We start from the raw sequence: 16,328 nt of genomic DNA on the forward strand, positions 1-16,328 counted from the left end.
TACATAGCAGCATTAGTCACAATATCCAAGAGGAAACAACCCAAGTGTTCATCAATAGATGAATGAATAAAGTAAATGTGGTCTACACATACAATAATGGAATATTAGTCAGCCTTAAAAAGGAATGAAATTCTGATACCTGAACCCTGAAGGCATTATGCTAAGTGAAATGCCAGACACAAAAGGAGAAATACTGATAGATTCCACTTATATAAAATATCCAAAATAGTCGAGTTCATAGAGACAAAAAGTAAATTAGAAATTATCAGCGAACAAAGGAGCTATTGCTTAAATGGTACAGGTTTATGAGGTGATGAAAAAGTTCTGGAAATAGATGGTGGTGATGGTTACACAACATTATTAATGAACTTAATGTCACAGAATTATACAGTTAGAAATGGTTAATATGGTAACTTTTATGGTATGTGTAGTTCACCACACACACACACATACACAAAAGTCCCACAAAAGTGCTCTCAATACAGTACTTGGCACATAAATTTTAACCAGTATTGTTAAGTAATGTTATTCTTAGTTTTAAAATGCTAATAATAAAAGTTATAGCAATATGATGTTATTTGTGCTCTCATGAAGGGGAGCAAAAGGGCCCGGAAAAACATACAACAAGGTGCCAAGTAGTTCCTTTGGGGGTGAAGGTGAGGGTCTCCAGGAGAAGGCTAAGGCAAAACTTGCAGAAGAAGGACTTAACAAACTCACTTGTGGGTCAGAGGTGGCCAGGAAGGGTGTTCTGAAAGAAAGACTGGGAGACTTCCTTAAGAAGAAACCACATGAGCTGGAGCTAGGCCTTGGCCACGGAAACCTCTCCCTTCTGGGTTACAGTTCTTCATTTCTGATCTGGAAACTTGGGTGTTGTGGTTTTGCCGTGCCTGGGGCATGCCTCTAGCTCCAGGTCAGTGCAATAGGGCTACTACCTGTATTCTCCCTAACCTGGGGTCCATCATCTGGGAAAAGGCAAGGCTCCAGGGTAAGTGGAAAGAGCAGACAGCTGCTACTGACCCATCCCATTTCCCAAACTGTTCAGTGGAGAACCACAGTCCAAAGCAGTCCCCCCAGCTCATCTTGGTTCCCCTTCCTACTCTATCAGGCCCTTTGGCTACCCCAGCCAAGAGGGTCAGGACCCTGATGTCTGGCCTTCGCTCTTAGTATCACTCTTTAAGATACCTGGCCTCGATCTTCATTACTCTTCGCAACTCTCCCACCACAGCAAACCAACAAAGCCTAAACCCCTTCATCCCCAAACCCATTAATACCTCTGCTGGGCTGTGGCTGGGCTGGTGGCCTTCGGAGGGGGACTCCGGGGGAGGCATGGTGGGCGTATGAGGCAGGACAGGGTCCTGCTGGAGGCCAGGAGATCCGGCGGCTGCAGGTTCCTGCTGCATACAGCCCAGCGCAGTTTCGATTCTCCGTTTGGATCCTCCTTTTGGATCTTGGAAGGCGGGAGAAGAAACCCAACTCGTGGCGTCAGTCAGAAGGCGGTCTCCCGGACAGTCTCCAAAAGGGAGGTACCGGCCGAGGGCCCGCCTCCGGAGAGGAAGTGAGACAGGGCTGGGGCGGGCCTAGGCGCCGAGAGGCGGGCTGTGGGTTTTGAAGACTGGAGCGGAGCTGGGAGGAGAGCAGGGGAGGCGTGGCTGAGCTCCGTTAGAGAAAGCGAGGCTGAGCATTCCGCCAGAGAGGCTTTGAGTCATTCATACATCTCACCTTGGACCTAGCTTTGTGCCCACCCTAGCTGGTACCTGGAGCCCTGGGATCCGGAGATGAACCACACACGGCCCTTGCTTCAAAGAACCCCAGATCTAGTAGAAGAACCAGCCCCCAAAAGGAGACTGTCGCGTAGTATGGGGACTGGCTGGAAAGGAGATTACTCATTTGGGATTTGAGCAAGCAGCGGGAATTCAACAAGGATGAAGGGACTGGGCGGGGCTGGCGGGGCTGGAGAGGGGTGGGGAACACTAAACAGCTGGGCAAAAGGTATGGAGGTTTGAAACAGGAGAGCCTGTTGGCGAGGTAGTTTGGGCCACTTTCAGATTTAAAAGGGAACTCATGAGGAGTGTACTAAGGAGACTGGACCAGTTTTGTAGGTGAAGGAAGTTTGTGAAGGGTTTGGAACCCAGGAATCTCACCATCAGCAGTGTGTGTTAGGACAGTCTCTCTGACAACCTAGTTGGACCATCCTAGGAGAGGGGTGTTATGCTCGAATTCGGGATCCCCAAAAGACCACCAGAGACCCAAGATGGATGTAAGCAGCAAAGAGGTGTTTATTGCGAGCTAGCTCGGGCCTCCGCGTGTGAGCACACACACAGCAACTGGTGACGCTGAGAGGCCCCGTGCCCAGGGTTTGCAGCAGTTTTATACATTCTTTGGAGAAGGCAGGGACCCCCACATACATCATAGCATCTCTTAGCAAATCATCACACACCCGGGAAAATCAAACAACAACTCTAAAACATGATTAGCACATTCACTGGCAGGAACAAGTTGGGTAGGGGTGATTGGTTACTACAAGAGGGGGATTTGTTTGAACTGATTGGTTTAAGCCAAGAGGGGTGTTCATGCTGAACTACAAGGTTTCCCAACACAATAAACTACTGGGAGGGTCACCTGGCATCCCAGATATTTCCCTGTCTCATGCTGACTGGTGGCTGCTAGTGTTACCGCTGTTGACCGGTGACGAGTCCTTGCTTCCCCAATGTTGAAGAATAACACCAAAGAAGCACACCGAGGCAAGGTCAGAGTAGAAATTAGAAGTTTATTAAAGGACAGCAGAAAAGACTTCTCCCGGAGGAAGAAGGGGACCCAAGAGGTGGAATCCGTGGAAGTGCGGTTGTCTCCCCTTTTATAGTTTTGGTGATGGAATGTAGGTTGGAAGGCCAGATCGGTGGGACACAGGTGGGCCAAACAAGTAATCTGGGCAGGAAGGACTTAATTATCACTTTTTGGGATGGGCTTATCACTTCTCTGGGATGGGCTATCTCCAAATCTGTTGGGGCTGTTTTGGAAGGTAACCTGCTCCCAGCCTGCCCCAACATCCTGTTGGAAGTTAACACTTTTCGGAATAAATTTGCTATTTACATTTGGGTTAATGTAAATTAGAGAGGCAAGTTCTTTGGTGACTGGATCAAGGGCTGTGCTGTGATGTTCTGGTGACTCTGTTCTGTTAGCTTTAGTCCATCCTTTCCTTCTACTCTGCACCCTGTGTCTGCACATGAAATTGTTCTTTTGGTGTCAAAGTTCACCCCTTCCCGCTCCACTCTGTCCATAGTGACCAGGTTACACCATCATTCAACAATATGTACTGAGATCTGTTCTGGGACAGGCCCTGCTTGCTGAGCTGTGGGGACAGAGAGCAATTATTTTGTGATGTATGTTCTAGAGAAACCCTAAGTCTATTAAGACCTCGCTCCCTGCGTGAGTTTGGACAGAGAGTGTTGAGAAGGCTGAAAACAGCATTTCCTTTGTTCTGGAGATTTGGCTCCTGAATGTCCTCTTATGAAGCCCAACTTCCCTCCTCCATTTCTAAGTTCAGGTAAGATCTGGGAGGAGGTGGCAATGACCCGGCGGGCTGCCAAGAAATCAGGCCACGCCCCGACGCCTGCGGCCGCAGATCGGTCCTCCCACCGCAGGGGTCGCCATGCTACAGCGGGCGCGGATCCGGGTCGGCCTCCTGCTCCTGTGCCCAGCCGCCGCCCTTGGCGACGCCGGGGAAGCCGGAAGCGGCGGCCGGCAGAGGTTGTGGCCGCGCAGAGGCGCGGGGGTGTGTCCCCGTCAGGAATCATGCTCGGCAGGTCCGGGTACCGGGCGCTGCCCTTGGGGGATTTTGACCGCTTCCAGCAGTCGAGCTTCAGCTTTCTGGGCTCGCAGAAGGGCTGCTTGTCCCCAGAGCGGGGCGGCGTGGGGCCGGGGTCCGGTGAGTGGTCGCCCAGGACGGCGAACCTGGGAGAGGGGAAGACTGGCCAGTACCCACAGGCCGGAACCCTCTGCCCCTAAGGAGTCGGCCGGCCTCACACCCTCAGAGGAGGGACCGAGAAGGGGAACGACTTGCAAAGTGGAGAGGGGGCTGGGCCCGGCGCTGGGGTGTTTCTGCTGATCTGCTCTCCCTAGGGGCCTGGCACTGCAGCCTTAGAGCCAGCGTAGCTTCCATCTTCCCGAAATTAACCGCATGACATTTCTCCTCGGCTTTTATCAGGACAGAGGTTTCAAGTTCCGATTATGCATAGGTCATCAGCAACCTACAGGCGCCTGTGGAGAAATGGAAGAATATTCACCCCAGGGTAGAAACCCAGGGACCTGCCATCTCCTTTGTAGCTGGAGAAGATACACAGAACAAAAAGGCAGGCCTTCAGCAATCCATTGTCTGTCCTCGCCCTGTCTTGCTCCAAAGCTCTCTGTGGTTCCTTTGGCCACAGGCCAGATCCCATACTTCTCAGCCTGACCTTGGAGGTTTGGTGCCTCCCTGACCCTTCTGTACTGACAGCTGCTCCTGTCCAAGGATTTCTTTCCTGCAGAGGTCACAGTGGGTCAGAGTGGGTCAGGCAGGAAGTGGAACCTTGGTGTCCTGGGGCTTGGGAAACCCAGCAGACATGAGCTTCATGAAAGATGGAACCGAGGTTCCTTTCTGCTTCCTGTCCAGGATTGGAAGAAGAGGAGCAGAGAATAAGCTCATCCCAAATTCTAGGGCTTTCTCTGTCATCCTGGACACCTGGTTCTCTCTTTAGTTTGGATGTGCCTCATCTTCCTACCTGCCCCCTCCACACCCCAACCACCACCACCATCAAACTGCTTGAATTGAAATATGCATTTTTGATGGTTCTTAGGGCATTAAAATGGAGTGAAGAGTAGAAAAGAAAATTTTATCCCCATCTCAGGCTCCTATTAATGAGAAATTAATGCTGTATCCCTATCCCTATAGGCTAAGGCATTGTTTCCATAAGAATCCCTTGAAAGCGGTCTTCTGGGGCATTTGGTAGAGGAGGAATGTGCTTTGCCTACAGCATTCAGCTCAAGCCAGCACACATTTAAAGATGCCCAGGTACTCCTGGCTCCATGACAGGCATGAGTAGGCAGTATAAATTAGACAAGGGATTGATTCCTGCTCAGTACAGTAAGGACAGCATTGGATTCTCAGGTTCAGAGACTTGCCTAGCAAAGAATACTGTGAGGGTTGTACTTGGGATAGATTAGTTTTGATGTATGGGAGGAGGGAATGAGCATGTGTCCAAAGATATGATTGAGAACTGTGAGAAAGGTAAAGTGGGCAAAGGGTACACCTGACCAAACTCCTTGTACACAGCTGTCCTGCCAGGCCATCTGGTGTTCCTTGATTGCCTGTTCTCTCTTGCCCCCAGATATACCCCAAAGCTGGCCCTCCTGCCTCTGCCATGGCCTCATCAGTTTCTTGGGGTTCTTGCTGCTGCTGATCACCTTCCCCATTTCTGGCTGGTTTGCCCTGAAGGTAAGACTGGCTGGGTCAGTCCTAGAGTGGTTGGGTCATATTGAAGTTTTTGGCATTGATGAATGAATTCTCCATATTCTGTTATCACAACTCTATGAAAGGGGCAAGGCAAGAATTTTCTTTCCATCTTTAATATGAGAAAACTGAGGCCCAGACTTGTCATCATGGGAATCAGTAAGGAGTAGAACCATTAGGAAGTCTTCCCAAATTTCTGATTCCTGGGATCTGGACAGATATCTTGGGCAGATCATCCTTCCTTTGGGCTAGGTCAAATTAGAAATAAAACACCCAACCTGGCCCAGCAGGCAATTTGCAGTAGGAAGCCAGGCCTCATTTTCAACAAGTGGTGGTATAGATGGAAAAAGGATAAGTAATAGATCTATACCTGCAAGCTGTGGTGAAGGTGGAAGCCCTGTCAGGCCCTCCTCTTTGTGTGGCCCAAGACAATAGTCACCTTTTCTAGAAAGACTCTAGGTTTGTGTGATCTGAAAGGGAGTTCTTTGATGATCCTAGATCCTAGTTCTGAAATGCCACTGAAATAAATACTGTGTGGCTTTGGACAAATTACTGTGTATTTCTGGGTCTTCAGTTCTCAATTTCTTCAACATCTTTAGGATTCTTTGCCAACCTAAAGTTGGCAAAGCCTTTTGTTTGCTGTTACAACAGCTCAGCCTTTCCCCCAGCTAATCCAAGGGCAGACAGTTTCCTGATGTGAGTCATGTCTAGCTTTAGACAACAAAGGTGAAGTTTCCCTAAAAAGTTAGGGGCTGGTAGCGTGTTTGCCTGGCATGTGGGAGGCACTAAGTTCAATCCTCAGCACCACATAAAAATAAATAAAGATATTGTGTCTATATACAACTAAAAACTACTTTTAAAAAAATCAAGTTAGTACAGTGCGGTGATTAAGACATATGACCTTTGGAGTCATTCAGAACTGCATTCAAATAGAGCCTATTTCACTCAGGTGCTATGTAATTTCTGAGTACCTCTCTGAGCCTGACCTCTCTGAGCCTTGGTTTTCTTATCTAAAAACAGTTAAGGATAATTGATTGTGACCGAGCAAAGGGGAGAGGGGAGAGGAGGGATCTGGGAAAATGTCACTGGCCAGCTTAGGCAGACCACTTCCAACTCTTTTTTTTTTTAAATATATTTTTTAGTTGTAGGTGAACACAGTACCTTTATTTTATTTTTATGTGGTGCTGAGGATCGAACCCAGTGCCTCACGCATGCTAGGCAAGCACTCTACCACTGAGCCACAATGTCAGCCCTCACTTCCAACTCTTTTCCTTACCATTGTGGATAGATTGTGCCCACCTATGAGCGGATGATTGTGTTTCGACTGGGCCGGATCCGCACCCCCCAGGGACCTGGCATGGTTCTGCTCCTGCCCTTCATTGACTCCTTTCAGAGAGTGGATCTGAGGACACGAGCCTTCAATGTTCCTCCTTGCAAGGTAAGAGACTTCCCAGTTGGACAGACAGAGTAGGGCCTTGTGGAGAGTATTCTATGGGTGCTAGGGCATTGGCCTGAAAATAGCCTTCTGGGAGAGTGGGAGAAGAGAATAGGAAGTCAAAGTAAAAGCTAGGAGGGCATCCTCACTCTTTACATCTGATCCCATGTACTTGGGGACACCATTTTGCCTTTAAGGAGTTATCTGCCAGGTGGGTGGGTCAAATTGGGTGGTCCCAGTGGGCATGACCTCCTTGTAGCCCCAGCCTCCTAAGTATCCTTTCTCTCTCATGGCCACTCCCAACAGTTGGCCTCTAAGGATGGGGCTGTGCTGTCTGTGGGGGCTGATGTCCAGTTCCGTATCTGGGACCCAGTGCTGTCGGTGATGACTGTAAAGGACCTAAATACAGCCACGCGCATGACAGCCCAGAATGCCATGACCAAGGCCCTGCTCAGAAGGCCGCTGCGGGAGATCCAGATGGAGAAGCTCAAGATCAGCGATCAGCTCCTGGTAGGCGGCTCCTCACAAGGTAGAGCTCAGAGCTGGCACCTGGTCACTTTGAGCAAACACCAGTTTGTTCTAACTTTAGTTTACCTTTTGTGCCAAGAGTGTAATCACCTCTGCTGATCCAGTGATCTGAGTTGAGGAATAGAAGGTAGCCTAGTCATAGTAATCTTGGGCACACTTGGTCCTAATAAAGGAAAGCACCCCTGCAGGAACTCCTAGGACCCTGCCTCTGACTGCTGAGGTTCTGTCTTTCATTGCTCTGACATTAGCATGAGGCCTCAGGGCCCTCTCCAGTTCCTGTTGGAGTCAGGGCCCAACTCTCAGGGTGGGTGGTGGGTGATAGGAGGGGGACCCTTCCAGCCCAACCCCCTGATGAGAGTTCTGTGCTCATAAGGGAGCATATGCATTTTTGTGGGCTGATTTTTCTCGATTGGAACAGAACAAAGAAACATGGAGACATTTGATCTTTTTCTTGGATTTTCTCCATGTATATGAAAATGATCTACATGGAATTCACCTTAAATTCTTTGTTCTAAAAGATAGGATAAACATAAGTGCAGGAGCAGTGGCATGTCTCTCACAGCCACACTCAACTTGTGCTTCCTCCCTTTTGCTTGTCCTCATGGAGGAAAATGAGAGAACTTTTCCCTCTTTCCCCTCCACCAGGGGTATGGGATTAGAGGACAAAGAGGGAGTGGGATGAATGCCAGTTCTGGAGATCCCCAGCTCATTCCATCAAGGAGGTCAGCAAGCAGCCAGCTAGGTGAAGTTCCTCAGAAGGTTACTCCTGATTGTAACAATAGCCCTCACATACTCTGTCTGTCGTGGTTCACAGAGCCCAGTGCTTGCCCCAGAGTATCTCATCTTCACATTTTTGCAGCAAGAGGGCCAGTATTACTGGAGGGTGGAAACCCAGACTCAGAAATGATTCAACTTGCCTTTAAGAGCCACAACTGGCTGGGCATGATGGCACACACCTGTAACCCCAGCAGCCAAAGAGGCTGAGGAAGGAGAATGGCAAGTTTGAGGCCAGCCTGGGCAACTTAGTAAGACTCTGTCTCAAAAAATAAAAAGTACTGGGATGTAGCTCAGTAGAAGAGCACCCCTGAGGTCAATTCCCATTACTTCCCCACTTGCCTACACGCAAAGAGCTGGACCAGAGCCAGAGCCCTTGATCCCCCACCCTCAACAGAGTGTTTGATCTAATACAATTCAGACAATAAGTTGATAACATTTTTATTCATAAAACCTCACACCCTCAGGAGGCTGAGGCAGAAGGATTGTGAGTTCAAAGCCAGCCTCAGCAAAAGCAAGGCTCTAAGACCCTGTCTCTAAATAAAATACAAAATAGGGCTGGGGTTATGGCTTGGTGATCGAGTGCCCCTGAGTTCAATTTCCAGTAGCAAAAAAAATCAAACCCATATTCCATTATATTTATCTTTAGGAAAAGAAAAGTGGATCTCCACCTTGTTAAAAATTGCCCTGGTGTGAAAGGGGCAGTCCATCCTGTGATGTGAGAGTTACTCAGGGCCATTGCCCATACTCAGTGGGCACCTGGCAAAGCAAGGGCAGCACCTGAGGTTGAAGCAGAATCTCCCCAGCCCTGGTTCAGGCAGGGATTTTCAACCTCATTTCTTTTTTGCCCACTTTTCCTCTGAAGGGATTGCAGACTGCCCCTCACTTGTTGGCGCCTCCTCAGTGGCTCACCCGCTAGTGTTCTCAGGTGGCTCCACCTCTCTGCAGCCTGGCCACCCCATCACTCTGCAGCAGATCCTGCCTCTACATGCAAGAAAAAAAGAAAAACAAACTCTCAGACAGGAATCTTTTGGCCTCCAACTTCAACCTCCACACCCTTCTACATGCTTTTCCTTACTCATTTCTTGCCTGCATGCCCTTCTTGAGGCTCATCTCTTCATAGGACAGTGCTCTGGGCCCTACCTTCTCCAGGACTACCCCTCTCTCTCCTTCCCTCTCTCCCTCCACTCAGGTTCACTGTCTCTTTATTCTTTCTTCCCTCTTTAATGCACAGAAACATTCTCCTTTTGCCTGCTTCACCTCTAGCTCTTACCTCTCTCCCCTTCCTTTCTGGAAGACTCCCATTTCTCTCATCCCATCCTTAGTCAGGCTTTTCCCAATCTCTTAAGATAGCTGTGGTGACATGGTGACCTCCCTTTTCCCAGCCCAGCAGACACTTCTCAGCCTTCCCTTCCTTCACCTGATGGCAGTGTTTGTGTGTGTGACTCCTCCTCTTCTGCTCCCCTTGACCTTGCTAGTTCTCCTGACTTTCATTGTCCAGGTTCCTGCACTGTCCCCTTCTCATCTGTCAGCCACCCAGGACTTGTTTCCTCTGGGCACTTATTGTTCACGGCACACAGTCCAGTCTGACTCTCCTGCACCTTGCTCCCATTTATCCAACTTCCTGTGGGACCCTTGCTCTCCCACAGACACCCAAAACTTTCAGAATTAAAAAACAAACAAAAGAGCACTTATCACACACACCTCTCTACATCCTGTTTGTGTGAGTCTCTAAGTGAATGCCATATTCATGAGCCCAGGAAAACCACACCAGAAGCCTGTTTCCCCCTCCCCTGCCCTCTATGCCATTTCACATCCAGGCAGCCATAAGCCAAATGGCCCCGTGCCTGCTGCAGCTTGGCAGTTGGCAGAGTTGTGCTCCCTCAGTGAGTCTCTGCTTCACTTCACCCTTCTTCCCTCCACCAAACCTGTCTGCTTTCTTCCTGCAATTTGAAACAGTGCCATTTGGTCCCCAAGCCTCCATCATCAGCCCATCCAATTCAGTGTCCACACAACAGCCAGGAGGGTGTTTCCAAAAAGTAAGTCTGTTCTGTCACCTCCCTGAGTGAACTCCTCTCTGATGTCCTTGTTGCCTCAGAAGAAATCCAAGTGAGTAGGAGGAGGCTGCCTCTGAGACTTCAGCTGTCTCTGGTCCCCCAGCCCACACTTTAGGTTCTGACTAATTGGAACTCTGGCTGCTTGAAGTGCCCAGACTTCCAGGTTCTCCTCTTTGGGCTTTGCGTATGCTGTTCTTATTGCCTGGAAAGTCCTCCACCTGGAGAGTCCCCCACTGCCAGTGTCAACTCTCCCTGCTGCCAGCCCTCCTTCCTCCTTGTTTGAGCACTTGCACAGCTGGACTGTCAGCATCCCCTGCCTGTGCTCCCTAAGGACAGGTGTGGGACCTCCAGGTCCACATGTGGCCATAGTGGCCCACCCAAAGAAGGTGCTCAGGAAAGGTTTATTGCATGAATTCCATGTCTTCCCTACTGTCCTTCAGCTGGAGATCAACGATGTGACCAGGGCCTGGGGGCTAGAGGTGGACCGCGTGGAGCTGGCAGTGGAGGCCGTGCTACAGCAGCCCCAGGACAGCCCAGCCGGGTCCAGCCTGGACAGCACCCTCCAGCAGCTGGCCCTCCACTTGCTGGGAGGGGGCATGAACTCAGTGGCAGGAGGTACTCCATCTGCTGGGCCAGGTGAGGAACCTGGGGAGCAGGAGGGAGGTGCTGTTCAGTTTGGCATGGAGCTGACTTCGCTACTTGCTCCAAGCACAGTGCACACTCTGCCTGTCTTTTGACCCATGCTTATTCTAGGGTCAACCCAAGCTAGGGCAGTGAGAAGAGTCCAGGTTGTGTGAGTGTGGAGAGGTCTGTGGCAGCCACCGTGAGAGGAGATAGCAGTAGCTGGAAAGAGGGCTTCACATCTGATCTCAGCTGGAACAGCTAAGAAACAGGATTTGGGTGTTTAGGGTAGAAACCTGGGGGCAGCCTCCTGGCAGGGAAGCAAGTTGATCAGAAGCCAAAAGAGGCAGAGGCCACCTGTCCCTGGGAACACACTGATCTGCCTCTCTGCCTCCCTCCCCAGCACTTTTGGCCACCCCAGCAGATACCCTGGAGATGGTGAGCGAAGTGGAGCCACCTGCATCTCAGGGCCTGAAGCAGCCTGTGGCTGAGGGGCTGCTGACTGCTCTGGAGCCTTTCCTGTCTGAAGTGCTGGTCAGCCAGGTTGGGGCCTGCTACCAGTTCAATGTCATCCTTCCCAGTGGCACCCAGAGCATCTACTTCCTGGATCTCACCACAGGTGCAGCTGCCCTCCCCGCATCCCCCTCATACCCAGTTGTTTATACACCTGATCCCATGGCTGTTTTTTAGGCCGCTCCCAAACACCCTGTAGGAGCAAGGCTTCCTACTCCTGCCACCAGTTTGGGATGAATCCATGGCAGTCAGGGGCTCTGACACCATTTCTAGACAATAATTTTCTGGGCCTTGCTCTCTCTGCTGTGGGAGGACAATTGAGACAGCCAGGCTGCTGATACCAAGTAAGTCTGTTCTGTCACCTCCCTGAGTGAACTCCTCATGTGGCAGGAAGCCTGCCACATGCCAGGCTCTGTGCTGAGCACTTTTGTGCATTATGTCACCTACTTCTCACCATTAGCTTTGATTTAGGGCTCATTGTCCCCTTCACAGACTTGCACACTGAGGCACCAAGTGGCCTATAGGATTAGAATCCAGGGTATTAGAACCCAAACTGTTTGTGTGCACATGTGCTGGGGATGGAGCCCAGGGCCTTGTGCATGCTAACCAGGTGCTCTTACCACTGAACTATGATCCAGCCCTAGAACCTAAACTCCTAACCAGTATTCTTTGCTCCTTCCAATGGGACATGCTAACTTCTTCTTCCTTCCATAGCTGTCTTCCCACATCCCTACTAATGCTCAGTTTTCTTTCCACTTACAGGGCGAGGCAGGGTGGGACATGGGGTTCCTGAAGGTGTCCCCGACGTGGTGGTGGAGATGGCTGAGGCAGACCTTCGGGCTCTGTTGTGCAGGGAGCTGCGGCCCCTGGGGGCCTACATGAGTGGGCGACTGAAGGTGAAGGGCGACCTGGCAGTGGCCATGAAGCTGGAGGCAGTCCTAAGGGCCCTGAAGTAGCAGCCCTGGCTGACCATCCATTGCCCAGCCTCAAGTCTGGCACTAAGCTAGGGGGCTTCTTGAAGGAGGAGGTGTTGATCTGCACTGTAGAAAGTTGAGGCCCTGAAGAGTTTCAGGGCCAACCAGGAGCCCATGGATGGAGGCTGGGGGCCAGCAGCAGCTGGGAGTTCCTGCCTGCAGTGGTTATCTGACAGGCCTTTGCCCGCACCAAGTGCCCAGCCCTGAGCTGGCTACACAGAGTAAGGACAGGAGAGCCAGGACTGCCCTGTCCAGCCGACTACCTGACAGGAGAGGCAGGACACACAGAACCAGCCTGATGGCAGCTGGTGTGGTACCTGTGTGAAGGATCAAAGTGCATGGCTCAGGCTACAAGCTGAGGGGATCTAAGAGGGTGGGGGAGGGGGAGGGAAGGCAACTCCCTGTAAGAGGCCCCTGCAACAGGACTGGGCTGGGCCCACCTTCCTGATTGCAGTCTAGGCCAAGCTGGTGGGGGAGGGCATGGGACTGCAGGGCCTGTAGCTTCCATGGCCTCACTCCTGAAGACACCTTGATTCATCTGCCAGCTCCATCCTGCATGCCTGATGAGCTGGGCCAGGGCAGCATGCAGGAGAGCCCTGCTGTTCCTGTATGTCTTACTAGAGGTTTAAAAGACTCTGACAAATAAATGTGGTGTTTCCAATGTGGAGCAGAGAAGAAGTGAAGTGCGGCTATGGGGGTATAGGGTGGGCTAGGAGGGCTGCAAGGTGATGCCCCTCTGCTACCAGCCCAGGAAGGACCTAGGCCCTGGAGGCTGACTTAGAGCGTCTGGATATACCTGTAGTTCTTCCTCCTGAGTCTCAAAGCCCCAATATGCGGGGCCCAGGGCTTCTTTCTGTTCTTTATATTTGGGGATACAGGTTGATCAGGAAAGAGAGGCGTGGTTCTACAAACATTAACTTGATACAGGACAAGGTGAGGGGCTTATCACATTCAAGAGGGGAGTTGGGGCACTGCCAACTGCTGCCCAACTTCTCTGCTGAAGAGAAGGAAACAGGCAACCAGTCCTGGCCCTGGCCCAGCCAGCTTTCTGCTCCAGTGCTCCAGCTCACAGAGAAGGGGCCTCTGACTCTCCAGTGCTAAGAAATCTTGCTTCCTGGACAGACTTGTAGGGGGAAAACCAAAACCAAACTGCAAAAACCAGAGCTGCCTCCTTGAGGAACAGCCTTCAACTTGTCCTCTGGCACCAGGCCTTTCCTTTAGGGCCCTTTTCTTTGGCACCAGGGCCCATCCAGCTTGCCCCTCTCCCTGCTGGTGCCAGACACTTCCTTGGCGGGTCTTCTGCCTGGCCTGGGGTGCCTTCTTCAAGTCCAGCATGTCCCTTACAGCTGCAGTCATGGAACTTGGTTCTCAGCTGCGGGACCCTCCTCAGCCCCAGCCTGCTGCTCCTGGCTGCTCCTCTCTGCTCACCTAGAGGCCTCTCGTGGGCCTGTCCAAGGCTCTCCTAGGACTCGGTTCCAAAGTCCCCACTGGCCACACTGCTGCCCCTGAAGTCCAGTAGGGCTGCTCCTCTGCCTCTGCCTGTCTCCCCTCTTTCAACTGTTACTGCCTATTCCCCACTGTCTGTGCTGCTGTACCTTTCTGCTGGGACTGCTGAGCTCCAACTAAGCACAATTCACCCGCAGATGTCTCCATGGCTGCTACACATGTAATGGCAAGTGCCCTGGGAGTACCAGGCATCTTCACCATGGAAACTGGCACTATCTCTTGGCAGGGACCGGGGGAGCAGCAAGGAAAATGAGATCATGACTTGAGAGAAACTGAAACTCCTCAGGTTTTCTCCATGGGTGTGGGAAGATCAACAAATTTTAGGGGAAACTGAAACTTTTCTAGATGTCTAGGTGGAGAGCAAGGCCTGCCACCACCTGCCACGGCTCCACCCTGTGAAAGGAGGCAAGGCCAGCATTATAGAAGCAGGAGCCTGAGGTTCAAAGGCCCCTGGGCTAGGAGGACCAAGCACACCTTGCAATCCACAGGTGAGGGAGGGCCAGGCCACCTAAATGGCTTCCCTGAGGAGGCCAGGCCTGAGACTGCTGCCATGTGGACCTTGAGAAGAGATGGGGAATTCACCCTGCAGAGGGGAAGTCCCTGGCAGAGCACAGATGGAAAAAGCAGGCTGGCACTTCTGGGGAACTGAAACCAAAAGTAAGAGAGGTTGTGTGCAGGGACTTTGTAGGGGAAGCATAGAAACAGTAATTACCCTGTTTATGTGCTGAATATGTCCCTATACTGGACTAGGCACTTGATACTTTTCCTTCAAATAACTTGGATGATGATCCAATATTCTAGTTAATGTACCAACATATAATATGCTATTTTATTTTCATTTTTAGCACCACTGGGGATTGACCCCAGGGGCACTTTACCACTGAGCTGCATCCCCAGCCCTTTTTATTTTTGGAGTTAGGCTCTTACCCTGGTTGACCTTAAACTTTCAGTCCTCCTACTTTAGCCTACCCAGTACCTGGGATAAACAGGCCTGGCTTTGATGTTTATTTTATTTTATAAATTAAAAAGAAAAAAAAAGGTTTTAGTTGTAGATGGACCCAATATCTTTATTTATTTATTTATTTTTTACATGGTACTGAGAATTGAAGCCAGTGCCTCACACGTGCCAGGCAAGTGCTCTACCTCTGAGCTACAACCCCAGTCTTTGTTAATTTTAAATAAGTATTTTCATTTTGGATAGGTAACACATTCACATGATTCAAAAATTAAAAGAATTGTCCCTCTGGGGCTGGGGATGTGGCTCAAGCAGTAGCGCGCTCGCCTGGCATGCCTGCGGCCCGGGTTCGATCCTCAGCATCATATACAAACAAAGATGTTGTGTCCACTGAAAATTTAAAAATAAATATTAAAATTCTTTCTGTCATCCCTCTCTCTCTCTCTCTCTTAAAAAAAAAAAAAAGAATTGTTCCTGACACACAACTCATCTATACTCTTCCCCACACCTTTTTCATATGGATTTCCCCTGCTATTAGTTTCTTGGTGGTTCTATCAGGGTTTTTTATTATTATTTTTATTTTGTTTTGTTTTAACCAGGAATTGAACCCAAGGGTGCTCAACCACTAAGCCACATCCTCAGTCCTTTTCATGTTTTTTAAATTTTGAGACAGGTCTGCCTGTATGACCTAGAGCCTTGCTAAGTTTCTGAGGCTGGCTTTGAATTTGTGATCCCCCTGCCTCAGCCTCCTGAGCTGCTGGAATTATAGGCGTGCACCATTACACCCAGCTTATTTTTTATTCTGAGACAGGGTCTTGCTAAATTGTTTTCAGCCATTCTCCTGCCTCAGCCTTGGGAATAATTGGGATTACAGGAGTGTGCACCTGAGCCTGGTTTGGTTGGATGGTTGGTTTTTGGTACTAGGGATTGAACTCAAGAGGTATTTAACCACTGAGACACATCCCCAGCCCTTTTTTTTTTTTGTATTTTATTTAGAGATAAGGTCTTACTACATTATTTAGGGCCTCACTAAATTGCTGAGGCTGCCTTTAAACTTTTGATCCTCCTGCTTCAGCTTCCAGAATGACTGGGATTACATGCTGGGTCACTGCAGTTTGTTTTTAGAATACATACAGTACCTAAGAAAATCCAAACAGACATCCCTCTGGGCTTTTGTTGATGCTGTTTTTACACAAATGGCAGCATACCAAACACAATGCTTGTTTGTACATCTAACATTACCCTTGAAAATCTTTTCATATTAGCACACAAAGACTTTCTTGATTCTTTTTTGTAGTTACACAGGTTTCCGCCATGTGGATGTGTCATTTATTTAACCTGTCCTGTATCTGGGGACAATTGGATCATTCTTGCTTTGTGTTACTTTGAACATTGTTGCAATCCCTAACCTTTAACAGGTAGTTTCACCTATGGTTGAGTTTATCTGTAGGATGAAATTCTAGAAATGAAACTGCTGGGT

The 16,328-nt window shown here is 49.9% G+C and overlaps 2 protein-coding genes across 15 annotated transcripts in view; one reads left to right on the forward strand and one right to left on the reverse strand.

Moving 5' to 3' along the window:
* Pml (PML nuclear body scaffold) overlaps window positions 1–1,538 on the reverse strand; it is a 42,696-nt gene extending 41,158 nt beyond the window's left edge. For 4 of the 11 annotated variants that reach the window (XM_040273977.2, XM_078049310.1, XM_021728229.3 and 1 more), the window contains exon 1: window positions 1,272–1,538. In XM_040273977.2, the coding sequence (XP_040129911.2) occupies window positions 1,272–1,400 (129 nt within the window). In that variant the 5' untranslated portion in view covers window positions 1,401–1,538. The remainder of the gene's footprint in view (window positions 1–1,271) is intronic. The other 7 variants (XM_013359723.4, XM_013359720.4, XM_013359716.4 and 4 more) reach the window with 2 other exon arrangements.
* A 2,128-nt stretch (window positions 1,539–3,666) lies between these two features.
* Window positions 3,667–13,052, forward strand: Stoml1 (stomatin like 1). Of its 4 annotated transcripts, XM_040274799.2 has the most exons (8): window positions 3,676–3,803; window positions 4,205–4,349; window positions 5,364–5,470; window positions 6,774–6,923; window positions 7,227–7,430; window positions 10,720–10,915; window positions 11,304–11,519; window positions 12,176–13,052. In XM_040274799.2, the coding sequence occupies exons 2-8, from the start codon at window positions 4,268–4,270 to the stop codon at window positions 12,367–12,369; spliced, it is 1,149 nt and encodes a 382-aa protein (XP_040130733.1). In that variant the 5' UTR covers window positions 3,676–3,803; window positions 4,205–4,267; the 3' UTR covers window positions 12,370–13,052. The 4 variants fall into 4 exon arrangements, with proteins under 4 accessions (XP_040130734.1, XP_040130733.1, XP_005316835.2 ...); XM_040274800.2 differs by lacking the exon at window positions 4,205–4,349 and having other exon boundaries at window positions 3,667–3,803; XM_005316778.5 differs by lacking the exon at window positions 4,205–4,349 and having other exon boundaries at window positions 3,687–3,925.
* Window positions 13,053–16,328: the final 3,276 nt, after the last annotated feature.

This window comes from Ictidomys tridecemlineatus, chromosome 5 (assembly GCF_052094955.1).
Source record: "Ictidomys tridecemlineatus isolate mIctTri1 chromosome 5, mIctTri1.hap1, whole genome shotgun sequence".
NCBI classification, from domain to species: Eukaryota; Metazoa; Chordata; class Mammalia; order Rodentia; family Sciuridae; genus Ictidomys; species Ictidomys tridecemlineatus.

Excerpts from the sequence above, each read along its gene's own strand:
- Stoml1 (XM_005316778.5), top strand. The coding sequence starts at position 3,793 with ATGCTCGGCAGGTCCGGGTACCGGGCGCTGCCCTTGGGGGATTTTGAC. Across the intron at positions 3,926-5,363 it reads CGGCGTGGGGCCGGGGTCCG|ATATACCCCAAAGCTGGCCC; the intron begins GTGAGTGGTCGC and ends TCTTGCCCCCAG. Across the intron at positions 7,431-10,719 it reads AGATCAGCGATCAGCTCCTG|CTGGAGATCAACGATGTGAC; the intron begins GTAGGCGGCTCC and ends ACTGTCCTTCAG.